The sequence below is a fragment of the Sturnira hondurensis genome, unplaced genomic scaffold, assembly GCF_014824575.4.
Source record: "Sturnira hondurensis isolate 20B ecotype Veracruz unplaced genomic scaffold, ASM1482457v3 Scaffold0015262, whole genome shotgun sequence".
In the NCBI taxonomy this organism is placed as follows: Eukaryota; Metazoa; Chordata; class Mammalia; order Chiroptera; family Phyllostomidae; genus Sturnira; species Sturnira hondurensis.
Genome location: NW_028087893.1, coordinates 1,378,885 through 1,390,409, shown reverse-complemented (window position 1 = coordinate 1,390,409; position 11,525 = coordinate 1,378,885). Strand labels below are relative to the sequence as shown.

The window sequence follows — 11,525 nt, the reverse complement described above, 5'->3', positions numbered from 1 at the left end:
CTTTCACGCTGTGTTAACTGTCAGCTTAGTTATTGCTGAGCAGGTGGGGGAAGGGCGCTGCCAACTCCCTCGGCGACAGCCCCGGATCACGCATGTGCACAGAAGACAGTCCTGCCCAGTGGATGGTGCCATGCGGACACCTCTGCCCACCAGCGTTTGTCCCCACCATCGCAAGAGACAGAGGCACCTGAGGTTCATCCTGAGGCAGCTGGAAGCCGGTCAGTCTGTGGCCTAGGCAGAACTTCCAGCTTGGGGATTCCTCTGCCCCGTTCCCCCTCCATTCTATGCAAGGAAGACACCAGGCACACAGAAGTTTATTTCAAAAAATAATTTATAAAGACCACTTGCTTCTGTGCTTGGGGCAGGCTTCCCACTTCAACTAGAGCACAGGGCCGATGTGCCCTCCAAGTCGCTGAGGCAAGCAGCAGGGGTGGATGGTAGGGGAGGCCTGGGGAGGGTTCAGAGGCCCAAGAGCTCTCTGGGTGTTGGGAGCAGGGAGGTCTGGGGCAGCCCTGCGGCCAGGTCCACTGACCCCTGGAACTGGGACCACGAGTCAAGGCCCAGGAGGCCAAGCAGAGCTCTGTGTCCAGGCCAGAGCTGGAAGCCTCCACCAGGGACCCGGGGACCAAGGACAGACCTCCCCAAAGTGGAAGCAGAGATCTGGGGAGGCACCCTGCAGTTGGAGGGGACTGTAAAGGTCAAGCACCACAGGGTTGCGACAGAGCCAGGCGGCCCAAGGCTGCTGGCTGTCCTGCCTGCTCAGACCCCTGCCGCCTCCTCAGGTCTGCACCCCTGGGAAGGGACAGGCACTGGGCTCCAGGGGCAGCGGGTCATGGCTGAAGACTGAGTCACTGGAAGAACAGGTGCTGCTGGCATCCTCACCGGCGGGCGCATAGGGTCCAAAGGTCAGGCGGAGGTCCAAGTACTGCAGGGAACAGTGCTGGTCAACCGGGATGGCTCAGAGGAAGCCCACAGGGCAGCAGGCAGGGGGAGGTCCTAGGACAGGGGAGGAGCCGCACCTCCTCGGAGATGGCCAACAGGACCTTGTCCAGTGCCTCCACCAGCTGCTTGAAAGTGGGCCGTTGAGAGGGTGCCGCGTGCCAGCACTCCCGCATCAGGCCGTACCTGGGGGCGAGGTGCAGAGTCAGAGAGACCCCAGCTCCCGGGGTGGGGGCGGGGCATCCTGAGGGGAGGGGCCGAGGCTGGTCAGAGAGCGAGGACTGGATAGTGTGGGGAGGCGGGGGCGGGGCCTCACAGCTCTGGAGGGCAGTTCGGGGGCCGGTCCATCCGGTGCCCCTCCCGCAGCAGGGAGAACAGCTCCTCCACAGGGATGCCGGGGTATGGGGACCCCCCGAGGGTGAAGATCTCCCACAGCAGGATTCCAAATGACCACCTGGAGGCAGGACCAGGACTCAGCAGGATTCAGCTTCACTCCCTGCTCCTAGGGCTGGGATGAGGGTCCCTGTGGGCATGACCCACCAAGAGGGGTGGGAATCGGGGCTTTTTGGGGAGTCTGGTCCCACTCATGTCCCAGGGCTACGTGACCTTTTATGTGGGATAGGACCAGGATCCTGGCCCGCATTGCCCCACCACTACCCCTGCCAGGACTCACACGTCGCTCTGGTGTGTGTAGACCCGGTCAAACAGGGCCTCCGGTGCCATCCACTTGACTGGCAGACGGCCCTGGGGGCGGGCGGGCAGGGCGTCGGTAGCAGTCCCACAGGTCCCGCCCCCCCGCCCCCCCCAAGCTCCGCCCCACCCCCCTCACGTTGCTGGTTTTCTTGTAGTAGTCAATGTGGTGGACGCCGCGGGCCAGGCCAAAGTCAGCAATCTTCATCACATTGTCCTCTGTCACCAGCACATTGCGGGCAGCCAGGTCCCGGTGGATACACTGGGGACAGGGCAGGGGGCATCACCCATGTGACAGGCAGGGATGTCAGGGATGAGAGGGGACCCAGACAGTTTAACCTCAGGGCCCTCTCCTGCCCCACCCGTGGGCTTGGGAGAGTGTGTGAGGGCGCAGCGGGGTGTGTGTTGTGAGCTCTTGTCCTGAAGGACTCGGGGCAATGAAACACAGGAGGGAGCGAGGGAGGAGGGAGACTCAGAAAGGTGTGGAGATGGAGCATTCTCGAATGGCCCAGAGAGCTGCCTACTGCCCACACCTTCCGAGACTCCAGGTACTGCATGCCTCGAGCCACCTGGTAGGCGCAGGAGACCAGGGCGGGGAAGGACAGTGGCCCCTCGCTGCTCCGAGGCCCATCAGGGCTGAGGTCAGGGCCAGGGGGGCGCCGGGCCCGCAGAAACTCCCTCAGGTTGCCCTTTGCGGCACACTCCACGATCACGTACAGGGGCCCTGTGATGGGGAGATGGGGGGCTGGGTGGGTGCTGCACTTCCCACTCCAACCCGAGCCCACCCTGGCCCACCTGGCCCCACCTTCTTGTGTGCAAACACCCAGCAGGTTGATAATATTTTTGTGTCGACCGATCAGCTTCATCACCTCCATCTCAGAGACCAGGTCTGCCAAGTCCTTGTCAGAGGCGTTGTCTGCAAGGGGGACAGCCAGGGTGACCACCAAGATAGGCTGTGTGGCAGGGGGTAGTCAGGGGGGTCTGGGCCTGAGTCCCCACTGGGCTGTGTGGCCTGGAAAGAGTCACCTAGCCTCTCTGAACCTTGGGGTGCTCATGTATGAACTGGAACAATGGCTCACGCCCCACCTCTGACAGCGCTTGCAAAGATTCAACAAAGATCAAGGACCTGGAAGCGCTAGCCTGCCAGCGAGGGGCCCGGAAACAGGAGAAGGGAAGAGCTCTGAGTGGGAAGGAGGCGAGTCTGCAGTGCTTGGCGTCAGTCCCTGAATGGGGTGAGAGCTCCTGGGGGCGGAAGGCAGGCTGGCGCCCCAAGGTCTGTCTGACCAGGGCCTGGCGTCCATCTGGCCTGGGAATCCAGGGAGCTGCCAGTGGGGCGCAGCTAGGGGAGGCCTGGGGGAAGGCTGTGGAGCAGCGGCGGGGCCCCCAGAGCTGACCTGTGGCCCCAGGCCAATGACATGCCCTCCCCGCCAGACCTCACAGTGCACATTTCTCAATTCCTGCCTCCGGGAAAGTGCCAGGTGGCCCCAGCTGTGCAGAGAGGCGGGCTGGGGTGGGGGTGGGGAGCAGAAGAGTAGTTTGGGCCACTCTGGTAGGGAGGCCTGGGGGACAGCAGTGAGAGGCCCCATGATAGACCCAGGTTGGGGCTGAGCACCTTGATGCTCCTGCTTGGGGGCTGGGACTAAATTTAAAGTTGGAAAGGCTATTCCAGAGCGGTAGGCACGGGGGAGGGGAGGCTGAGGGTGTGATTCCAGGGCAGTGAGGTGGAGGCCTGCAAGGCTGACAACGTTGCTCAAGGCCAAGGTTTATCCAGGGCCAGGGCTGACAGGGGGTATCAAACCCCAGTCACCCAAAATCTTTACAGTCACCACCATCCCAGTGGGTGAGATGGTATACACCAGCACTTCCTGTGGACCTTGGGCTGGGAGGCCGTAGGTTCAAGTGACTTGCCAGGGTCAGCAGCTGAGGTGGGTCAGCAACCCAAGGGTGGGTTCGCACAGCCTCTCCTGGCTTCTTCTCCTGGAGCTCCTTTGGTCTGTCTCCAGGCCCAGTACCTTCCCCAGGCCACCACACTCACCCTTGAGCATCTTGACAGCCACCGTGCTGGCTCGGTCAGGCTGGGCCGGGTCCATGCCGAAGGCCTCCGCTCGCACCACCTGCCCAAAGCATCCCTCGCCCAGCGGTTTCCCCAGCACCAGCCTAGAAATCGAGAAAGCTGAGGCCTCGGCCACCCAGGTGGCCTTCCCACCTGGAGCCCACGCCGCACCCTTGCTCTGTACCACGTACCTGTCCCGGGGGAACTCCCACAGTGGGTCCAGAGGGAGGTCAAGGCTCACAAGGCCGGCGAGCAAGGGGGGGCCGCTGGAGGAGAGACGGACGCCCCGCACCAGGGAGGAGCTTGACTTGGCCGAGGAGCCCGACTCCAGGGAGAACTGCAAAGCGGGAGGCTCAGTCGGCCTGCTGGCACAGAGCTGCGGTGGGACCACAGGCTGAGAGCCTCACGACAGGACGCGGGGGCAGGCACGGCACGCTACCTGTCGGGCCAGAGGGAAACGGGACAGCTTCTGCACTGCAGCAGGCTGCCGGGTGCGCCGGCCGTGGAGCACCTGCCCGCGGTACAAGCCGGCCAACAGCAGGAGCACCACTAAAGCCAGGGAGCCGGCCACGTACAGGATGATGTCTGTGTATCTGGTGTCAGGCGCTGCTGCCGTCCAGGCAAGGTCCTCCTCTGTTCGTAGGCAGAAACACAGAGACCCGTAACTGATCAGTCAGTGGTCAGATGGGGCGGGCCCAGCACTCTGGACCCCAGGGCCCAATAGCCCCCAGCACACACAGGGCCCTGGGCTGCACGGACAGTCCCACGGTGGCACAAAGAGGGATTGCAATATGCAGAATCCAACACCCAAGCCACACGCCATGCCCCAGGATTAGACCCCACAGACCAAGGGACAATGTCCACCCAAAAGGTCAGAGCCCGCTGCTGGGTCACTGTGGGAGGCTGCAGCCTCTCCTGGCCCTGTCAGGTGCTCACCTGGCAGCACAGTGAGCCAGGCCGACTGGTAGGAGAGGCCGATGGAGTTGCCTGCCAGACAGGTGTACTCGCCTGCATCCTCGGCCGACACATTCCGAAGGTACAGGACCTCCACCTCTGAGCTGTTGATATCTGTTGTCTGGGGGTGGGAGACAAATTCAGGGGTCACCATAGGGCCTGGGGCCACATTGTGGCCAGGGAGAGCTCAGGAACCACAGGGGCTGGACCTTCAAGACTTGCACGTAGGGGAAGCCGTCAGCCCCAAAGCTGCTGCCGTTGATGACAATGTGCTTCAACCACTGGATGTGAGGCTGGGCGTCACTGTACACCTTGCACAGCAGCTCCACGTCGCTGCCCGCCACAGCTGTGGTGTTGGCTGGGAGCCCCGCCTGCAGGATAGGCCGGTGCGGGGACCGCTCTGGGGGCCGGGCCGGGCGTCAACCCTGACCAGCGGCACCCACGGAAGCACCCTGGCCGCCACCTACCTCCTCCCGGCTGAAGGAAGCGACTTTCCTGCTACACAGCTCAGACACTGTCTGCCTCCTGCTAACCCTGCTTAAACCTTCCATGGCTTCCCATTGCTTTTGGGGTCAAGAACGACTTCTCAGCCTAGACATCAAAACCCTCCATGGCCTGGCTCCCCACACCCTAGGCATGTGCCTCCCCACCAGCGAACTCTATTCTCTACCCCTGAGGCCTTCACTCAGCCTGTGCCCTCTGCCGGGGTGTCCTCCCCATTTTTCTCCTTGGCTGATCCCTGCTCCCCCAGGCCCACGGACACTCTGAGCAGCTGGACTGAGCCATCGAAGACTGAGTCCATGTTGCTGGCCAGACTGGGCCCTGCCTAAGGGTGCGGTCTGGGCTCCCACCCCCCACGCCGTCTCGCCTGCCCGTCCGCTCACCCAGCACGTCCAGTAGGTAGCTGTATCGGATGCTGCCCACTGCATTCTCCACCAGGCAGGTGTACGTGCCACGATCTGAGGGCACCACACTTTCCATCACCAGGCTCCAGTGCTGATGGCGCAGCTGGGGGCAGAGGAGGGCTCATGAGGGGCCACCAGCCTGTGCCCACCTGGGGAGAGGGGGTGGGGAGAGCGCAGGCCAAGACTAGGCACTTTCAGTCAAAGGAGGAGATGACTCCAAGAAGTGCCTGGGCCCCGTCTTAGCTCAGCCTTCTCCTTGCTACTTGACCCTGAGCCAGGCTTTGGCCTGAATCTCGGCTTCCTCATCGCAGCTGGGAGCTAGCCCTGCAGGGTCTCACCAGGAGAATGAGCTGCCCAAGCTTACTGATCCTTACCTTACTGATCACTGCCGGTCAGTGATCCTTCCCCTCCTTACAAATGGAGTCGCTTAAGCCAAGGGGCTAAGTCCTTTTCAGAGTGGCAGAGTGGGGACTTGAACTAGAGCTGCCCAAGTCCACAGTTCATGCTCCTCCTGGGGCCACGCAGTGGCCTTCCTCATTAGAGAAGAAACTGGGGGCTTGATTTACAGGTTTGAGGGAGCTGACAGGAAAGTGAAAGTGGAGGAGCAGGTGGCCCGGGGACCTGGAGGCTCACCCGAACGCCTCCAATGCGATGCTCCCCGTGGAAGTCCTGTCCGTCTTTGAGCCAGCGGATGGTGGGCATGGGGTTGCCAGCAGCTGGACAGCGGAACTTGACAGTGTTCCCAGCAGGTACTGCATGCAGTTTCTTCTCCATGCGCTGGGGGTGTGTCCAGTAGGGTGCTGGAGGGGAAGGGAGGATTTATATATTGCCCCCGAGATGACCACCTGTTTTCACATAGGTCTATTCTCAGAGACCAGCTGGGAGGCAGGGAAATAAGTCCTTAAGGACATTCACTGACCGTGCTGTGGGTAAACGTGCCTATTTGAAGGGCCACTGTGGGTCTTGGGGTCCTCATCACCGTTGCTGGAGGTCCAGGAGTCTGTGTCAGGGACAGAGGGAAGTATGTGAGGTCTAGGACGGAAGGATTCTCTCCCCAGGTGCCCACAGCCCCAAGCAGACCCCTTACCATCCACTGCCAAGGTGACATTGTGCAGGACCAGCATGGAGCCTCGTGCCAGGCAGAGGTAGTGGCCAGCATCCTCGGGCAGGAAGCTGGCGATCTCCAGGCGGCCCCTCCAGCCTCGCACCCGGCCAGCAGGCGCCAGGCGGCTGCCCTCCTTGTACCAGTGGCCACCGCGTTCAGCCTGCCCACAGCACAACTGCACGGGCTGCCCCAAGGCCACAGTGAGCTCCTGCTCTTGCTGCTCCGGGCTGGGGGCCAGGCAGGGCTCTGGGGGCCAAGGACAGGGTTCAGTGAACCCCGCAGCCCCTGCCACAGCCACACGTGCAGGGCACAAGCACCTCAGACGCATGCTAGACACCTGCTGCCCTTCGACACACATAGCCACATGCTGCAGACACTACACTCAGGGCGGTGGCCATGCCCTGATACACATCACACACTTGGCAGGCAGCACCCCACTGGGCTGGACACAACACCCTCCAAGCCACACACCCACCCCCCCACACAAGGCATATGCCACACCACTCTGGCTGCCTGGGCCTCCCCAGCTGCACACGCAGTGCACAGGCCACACACGCACAGCCATGGGGCTCACCCTGGGCTTGCAAGGCCAGTCCTTTCTTGTGGACACAGAGGTAGGCGGGTGCTTTCTGGGAGCCAGACACTGAGTCTCAATGGTTGGGCTCTGTCCTGCCACTACTGCCACCCTGGGGCCTGGGCCAGGATCCTTTCCAGATTTGCTCAGCCCCCTCTTGGTGCCCCCCACCCCCACCCCTGCCACCCTCTCCCACCTCAGAGGTCATACCCAGCTCCACTTCCTCAGAGGCTTCGAAGGATGACACTGGAGCCCAGGACACCCCCAGGAGGACCCCCAACACTGCCAACAGCTGCTGCATCTTCTTCCTGCTGCTCACAGGGCCCAGGCTGGGCTTCCCACCTGAGGCCTTCCTGAAACAGAGGCGGGAAGAGCTCCTGCTTCACACGCACCTTGGCTGGTGCAAGCCCCCATTTTGCAGACGAGGAGACTGAGACAGAAAACGTGTGGCCACTTGTCCGTGCCTGTGGCCAGGCCACAGCAGAGCAGACTGGAAGCAGGTCAGTTGCGGCAGAGCCCAGGCTGCCCCCCAGTAGGTTGTGCAGGGGGCAGGGCAGGGCTTCCTGCTCTCCACCGTCCCACTGAGACCTTGGCACAGGTTCACAGAAAGGGCAGTTTTGGGGATTCTTTCCTTGGACGCAAGCAGAGAATGGAGACATATCTTCTGTTCACTCTTAGTGCACATAATTTGTGTGGTTTTTTTTTTTGCTGAATAAATAAATTTATTTCTGAAGAGCGAAAAAAATCTGAAATATAATACAAGGCCAAACTTTAGCATCTGGATGTTATCTGATCCGGTCCCTACTCCTCATTAGCATCGCCGACACTTCCAAGGCCAGCTTCAGAAACCTCCGGCGGCAAGGAGCTTACTACCGACAAAGCCAGCAGTTCTTCCTCATTCCAAACCAGACCTGCACCCTGGGGACACCTCTGCTTTCTGTGTCCTCACAACACTGTCTGAGGCAACACAGGTTCTTGTAAAGAATGCAGACTCTGGCCCTGGCCAGTGTGGCTCGGTTGGTTGGGTGTTATCCCACAACCAAAAGGTCCCAGTTCAATTCCCAGTCAGGGTATGTGCCTGGGTTGCAGGTCAGTCCCTGGACAGTACACATGAGAGGCAACCGATTGATGTTTCTCACATGTTTCTCTCCCTGTCCTTCTCCCTCCCCTCCCGTGTCTCTAAAAAATAAAATCCTAAAAAATAAAAAAGAATATAGACTCTGGTGTGTCTGACAGAGCCAAGTTCAAATCCAGGCTCTTACCAACTGGCATGTCCCTGGCCCTGTCTGGGCCACTGGCCCAATAGAACATCTCTGAGGATGAAAGAGGACGTATTCAGGGGCTGAATACACAGAATAGTGTCCCCTGATCCCATCTTCTCCCAGTAACAGTCACCTGGGGTCTATTCTCAGCCAGTCGCCTCCAGTTCCTGTTAGGTGTGAGGTACACACACACCCCGTCTGGTTACTCTCCTCCAATGCCACCAAAGATGTCTCCTTCCCCTCAAAGCAATGCTCAAACCAGAGCATCAGCTGGGTCAGGGGGAGAGAGACGTACCAGCTATGACCTGGGGCTTGGTAACAGTGGGGGCCGGCACCGATATCTCTGGATCTACCTTGCCCATGAAGCCCACTAAATCCTCTTTCCTCGGCCACTACCCTATCCAGCTCTAGCTCTGGGGGAGAGGCACTTAGCCTGTCCTGGGGAAAGCTGCTGTCTCCTCCTTCCCTGGGCTGCCCCTGCAGCTGGGGCACAGTCCCTGTCCATCCCGCTTCCTCACCTCTGCCCCACTCCCAGTCCATCCTGCCTCCCCACCTGGACCCAGGGTGAGATGAAGTTGTCTCTAGCATGGGCCTTTGCCAACATTGCGCTGCACTCTCCAGGCTCCATTCTCCAGCAGGTTTTTAAAAAGTTACAAGTCTGGCCTTGACTGGTGTGGCTCAGTTGGTTGGGCATCGACCCGTAAGGTGAAGGGTCATTGGTTCAATTCCCAGTGAGGGAGGGCACAGTCCACTAGGGGTGCGTGGGGGAGGCTGTCATTCAATGTTTCTCTCTTACATGGAACTTTCTCTCCCTCTCTTTCTCCCTCCATTCCCCTCTCTGTCTAGGAATGAATAAATAAATCTCAAAAAAAAAATCACAAGTCTGCCAGGTCGCCCCCCCCCCCCAGCTTCCAGGAGGGAGGGTCCATGCCACACTGCTTGTGCAGCACTCTAGGCGTACCTGCCTGCCTGGGCCAGTCTTGGGTCCCCCCATCTGCCCTTTCAGCACTGAAATCACTGGCTTTCAAAACTGGTCTCATCTTCTCCTTTGCCCATACCTCTGTGCCCCCATTTCTCTTCTCCACATGGCTCACATGCCACTCTCTGCGCGCCCACCCCCAGTTTCCGTGGCCTTTCTTCTGCAGGGAGCACAGCTCCCTGGGTCCACAGCTGTGGTTAGGAGGGGCGGTGAGTAGGCCGGTGGATGTTATTTTCACCTCCAGGCTACCCTGACCTCAGCACCTCAGGGTCCATAGTAGGATCACAGTCTGACCAGGGAGCGAGGGGCCTGACTCTGGCACCGGTCCAACCTCCCACACTCAAGCGCTGGGGGACCCTGGGCAAGTGACTGCACCCTTCGTAGTCTCAGCTTTCTCAACCCTACTCAGGGCGTGCAGATGCTCCAGCAGGTGAGACACTGGCGCGCTCTTCCTCCTCCATCCCTATCTCGCCACCCTTGGGGGAGGTGCGAGTTGGCGGGTCCCTGGCGGGAGCTGCAGACAACATGCCCGCCCCCGCCTGGGTGGGCAATGAGTAACCAGCTCCGTGGTAAGGGTGCTCTTTGGACGGAGCGGGACAAAAGGCCCTGTGTGCGCTGCAGGTTACTGATTTACCGTCCCCTCCACCCCCCTGCCCAGCAGACGCCCAGGTCCCCAGTGCTGGGAGCCCGCAGCTCCAGGAGCCCCATCGCCGCTCGCCCCCTGGCGGATGGGAGCGCAGCCGGGGTCCGCACTGGGTCCCGGCTCACCTGCAGCTTCTGCGGGGCAGCTCCCGGGACAGGGACCCCGGCTCGCCTGGCTCCTCCGCGGCCCCGGTCCTACCTTCCACCAGCCCGGACCCCGGAGCCCAGCTGGGACGGCGGACTCAGCCAGGGCGGATTCAGCCAGGGCGCTCCTCCGCCCGGGGCTGCAGAGCTAGGAATGCACCCGCAAAAGCCTCGTGGCCGCGGGCGCCCCAGCGCCCCGCCCCCGGCCCCGCCCCTGCTGGACCCGATCTCTCCTGTCAGCGGCGTGGCTGCTGGCCACACAGAATCCCACCCACCTGGAGAGTCCCCGAGCCCAATAGCGCGCAGCGACCTGCAGGATTGACCCAGTCCCAGGGCGCCGCCCCAGCTTGCACGCTCCCCCTCAGGCTCGCCTCTTTTGCCCCACCCAGGCCCGGCTTCGGAGTTCTAGTCCCGGCTCTACCTCCCGCTCGTCAGCCCTGGGGCACAGGACCCATCAGTCCGGACCCCAAGGTCCGCCTCTGCAGAACTTGGCCGGGCTTGGCTCCTCTGTCTTCTGCGCGATCGCCAGAGAGCAGCCAGCACAGCGCTTCTGCTCCCGTCCCCACCCAGTCTCTGCACAACCTCCAGAGTTAGATTTAAAATACAAATCTGACTACCAGCCACAGCGATCCCTTTCACACTTTCCAACAGCTTCCTTTAAAGGCCCTGGCCGGATCGTTCAGTTGGTAAAATCGCCCCACCAATAAGCAAGATTGCTGGTCAAGGCACAGGCAAGAATCGACCAATGAATAAGTGGAGCAACTAGTCGGTTTCTTTCTCTCAATCTCTTTCTAAAATCAAAACATAAATTTTTAAAAATAATTAAAAAAAAGATCCTTGGCACGACCTGCTCCGCGGTCTCGTCTCCACTTCTTCCTTGCTCCCAACGTACCTCTGGGTCTTTGCCCTTGTGTTTTCAGCCTCCAGGAAAGATCTTTTCCCTCTAGGCTCTCTCTTTCTTAGGTCTCAGGTGGGGTCCACAGAGAAGCCCTCTGGACTTGCCAGGTTCCTCCTCAGATCTCTTCTCCTGCGAACGTGGAGAAAGAGACGGAGTGTGGGGCGGGGCGCGGTGGGGCGGGGAGGTGGTCCCAACCATGAAGAGGTTCCCAGCGCAGACCGCCCGATTCAGTGTCAGCACCAGCAGCACACGAAGCAAGGCTTAGGCGAGTTACCTACTCCCTCCGAATCTTCATTTTCTCTGCAGGTGCAACGGTACCGTACCATCCTCAAGCGGTTGCAAAAAGTGGACACATTAGTACGTGCGAGCCTTTCGAACAC

General features: G+C 60.7%; 1 protein-coding gene across 1 annotated transcript; it reads right to left on the bottom strand.

Annotated features, from left to right (window-relative positions):
* Positions 1-313: 313 nt before the first annotated feature.
* FGFR4 (fibroblast growth factor receptor 4) lies at positions 314-10,418 on the bottom strand. Its single transcript, XM_037064444.1, has 18 exons — positions 10,230-10,418; positions 7,431-7,573; positions 6,629-6,892; positions 6,461-6,541; positions 6,175-6,341; positions 5,521-5,644; positions 4,846-5,036; positions 4,619-4,757; positions 4,122-4,315; positions 3,874-4,019; positions 3,665-3,786; positions 2,435-2,545; positions 2,163-2,353; positions 1,769-1,891; positions 1,613-1,683; positions 1,256-1,393; positions 1,020-1,125; positions 314-925 (listed from the first exon to the last, which is right to left on the bottom strand). Exons 2-18 carry the CDS (start codon positions 7,519-7,521, stop codon positions 779-781), a joined length of 2,406 nt encoding a protein of 801 aa, XP_036920339.1. The 5' UTR covers positions 7,522-7,573; positions 10,230-10,418; the 3' UTR covers positions 314-778.
* Positions 10,419-11,525: the final 1,107 nt, after the last annotated feature.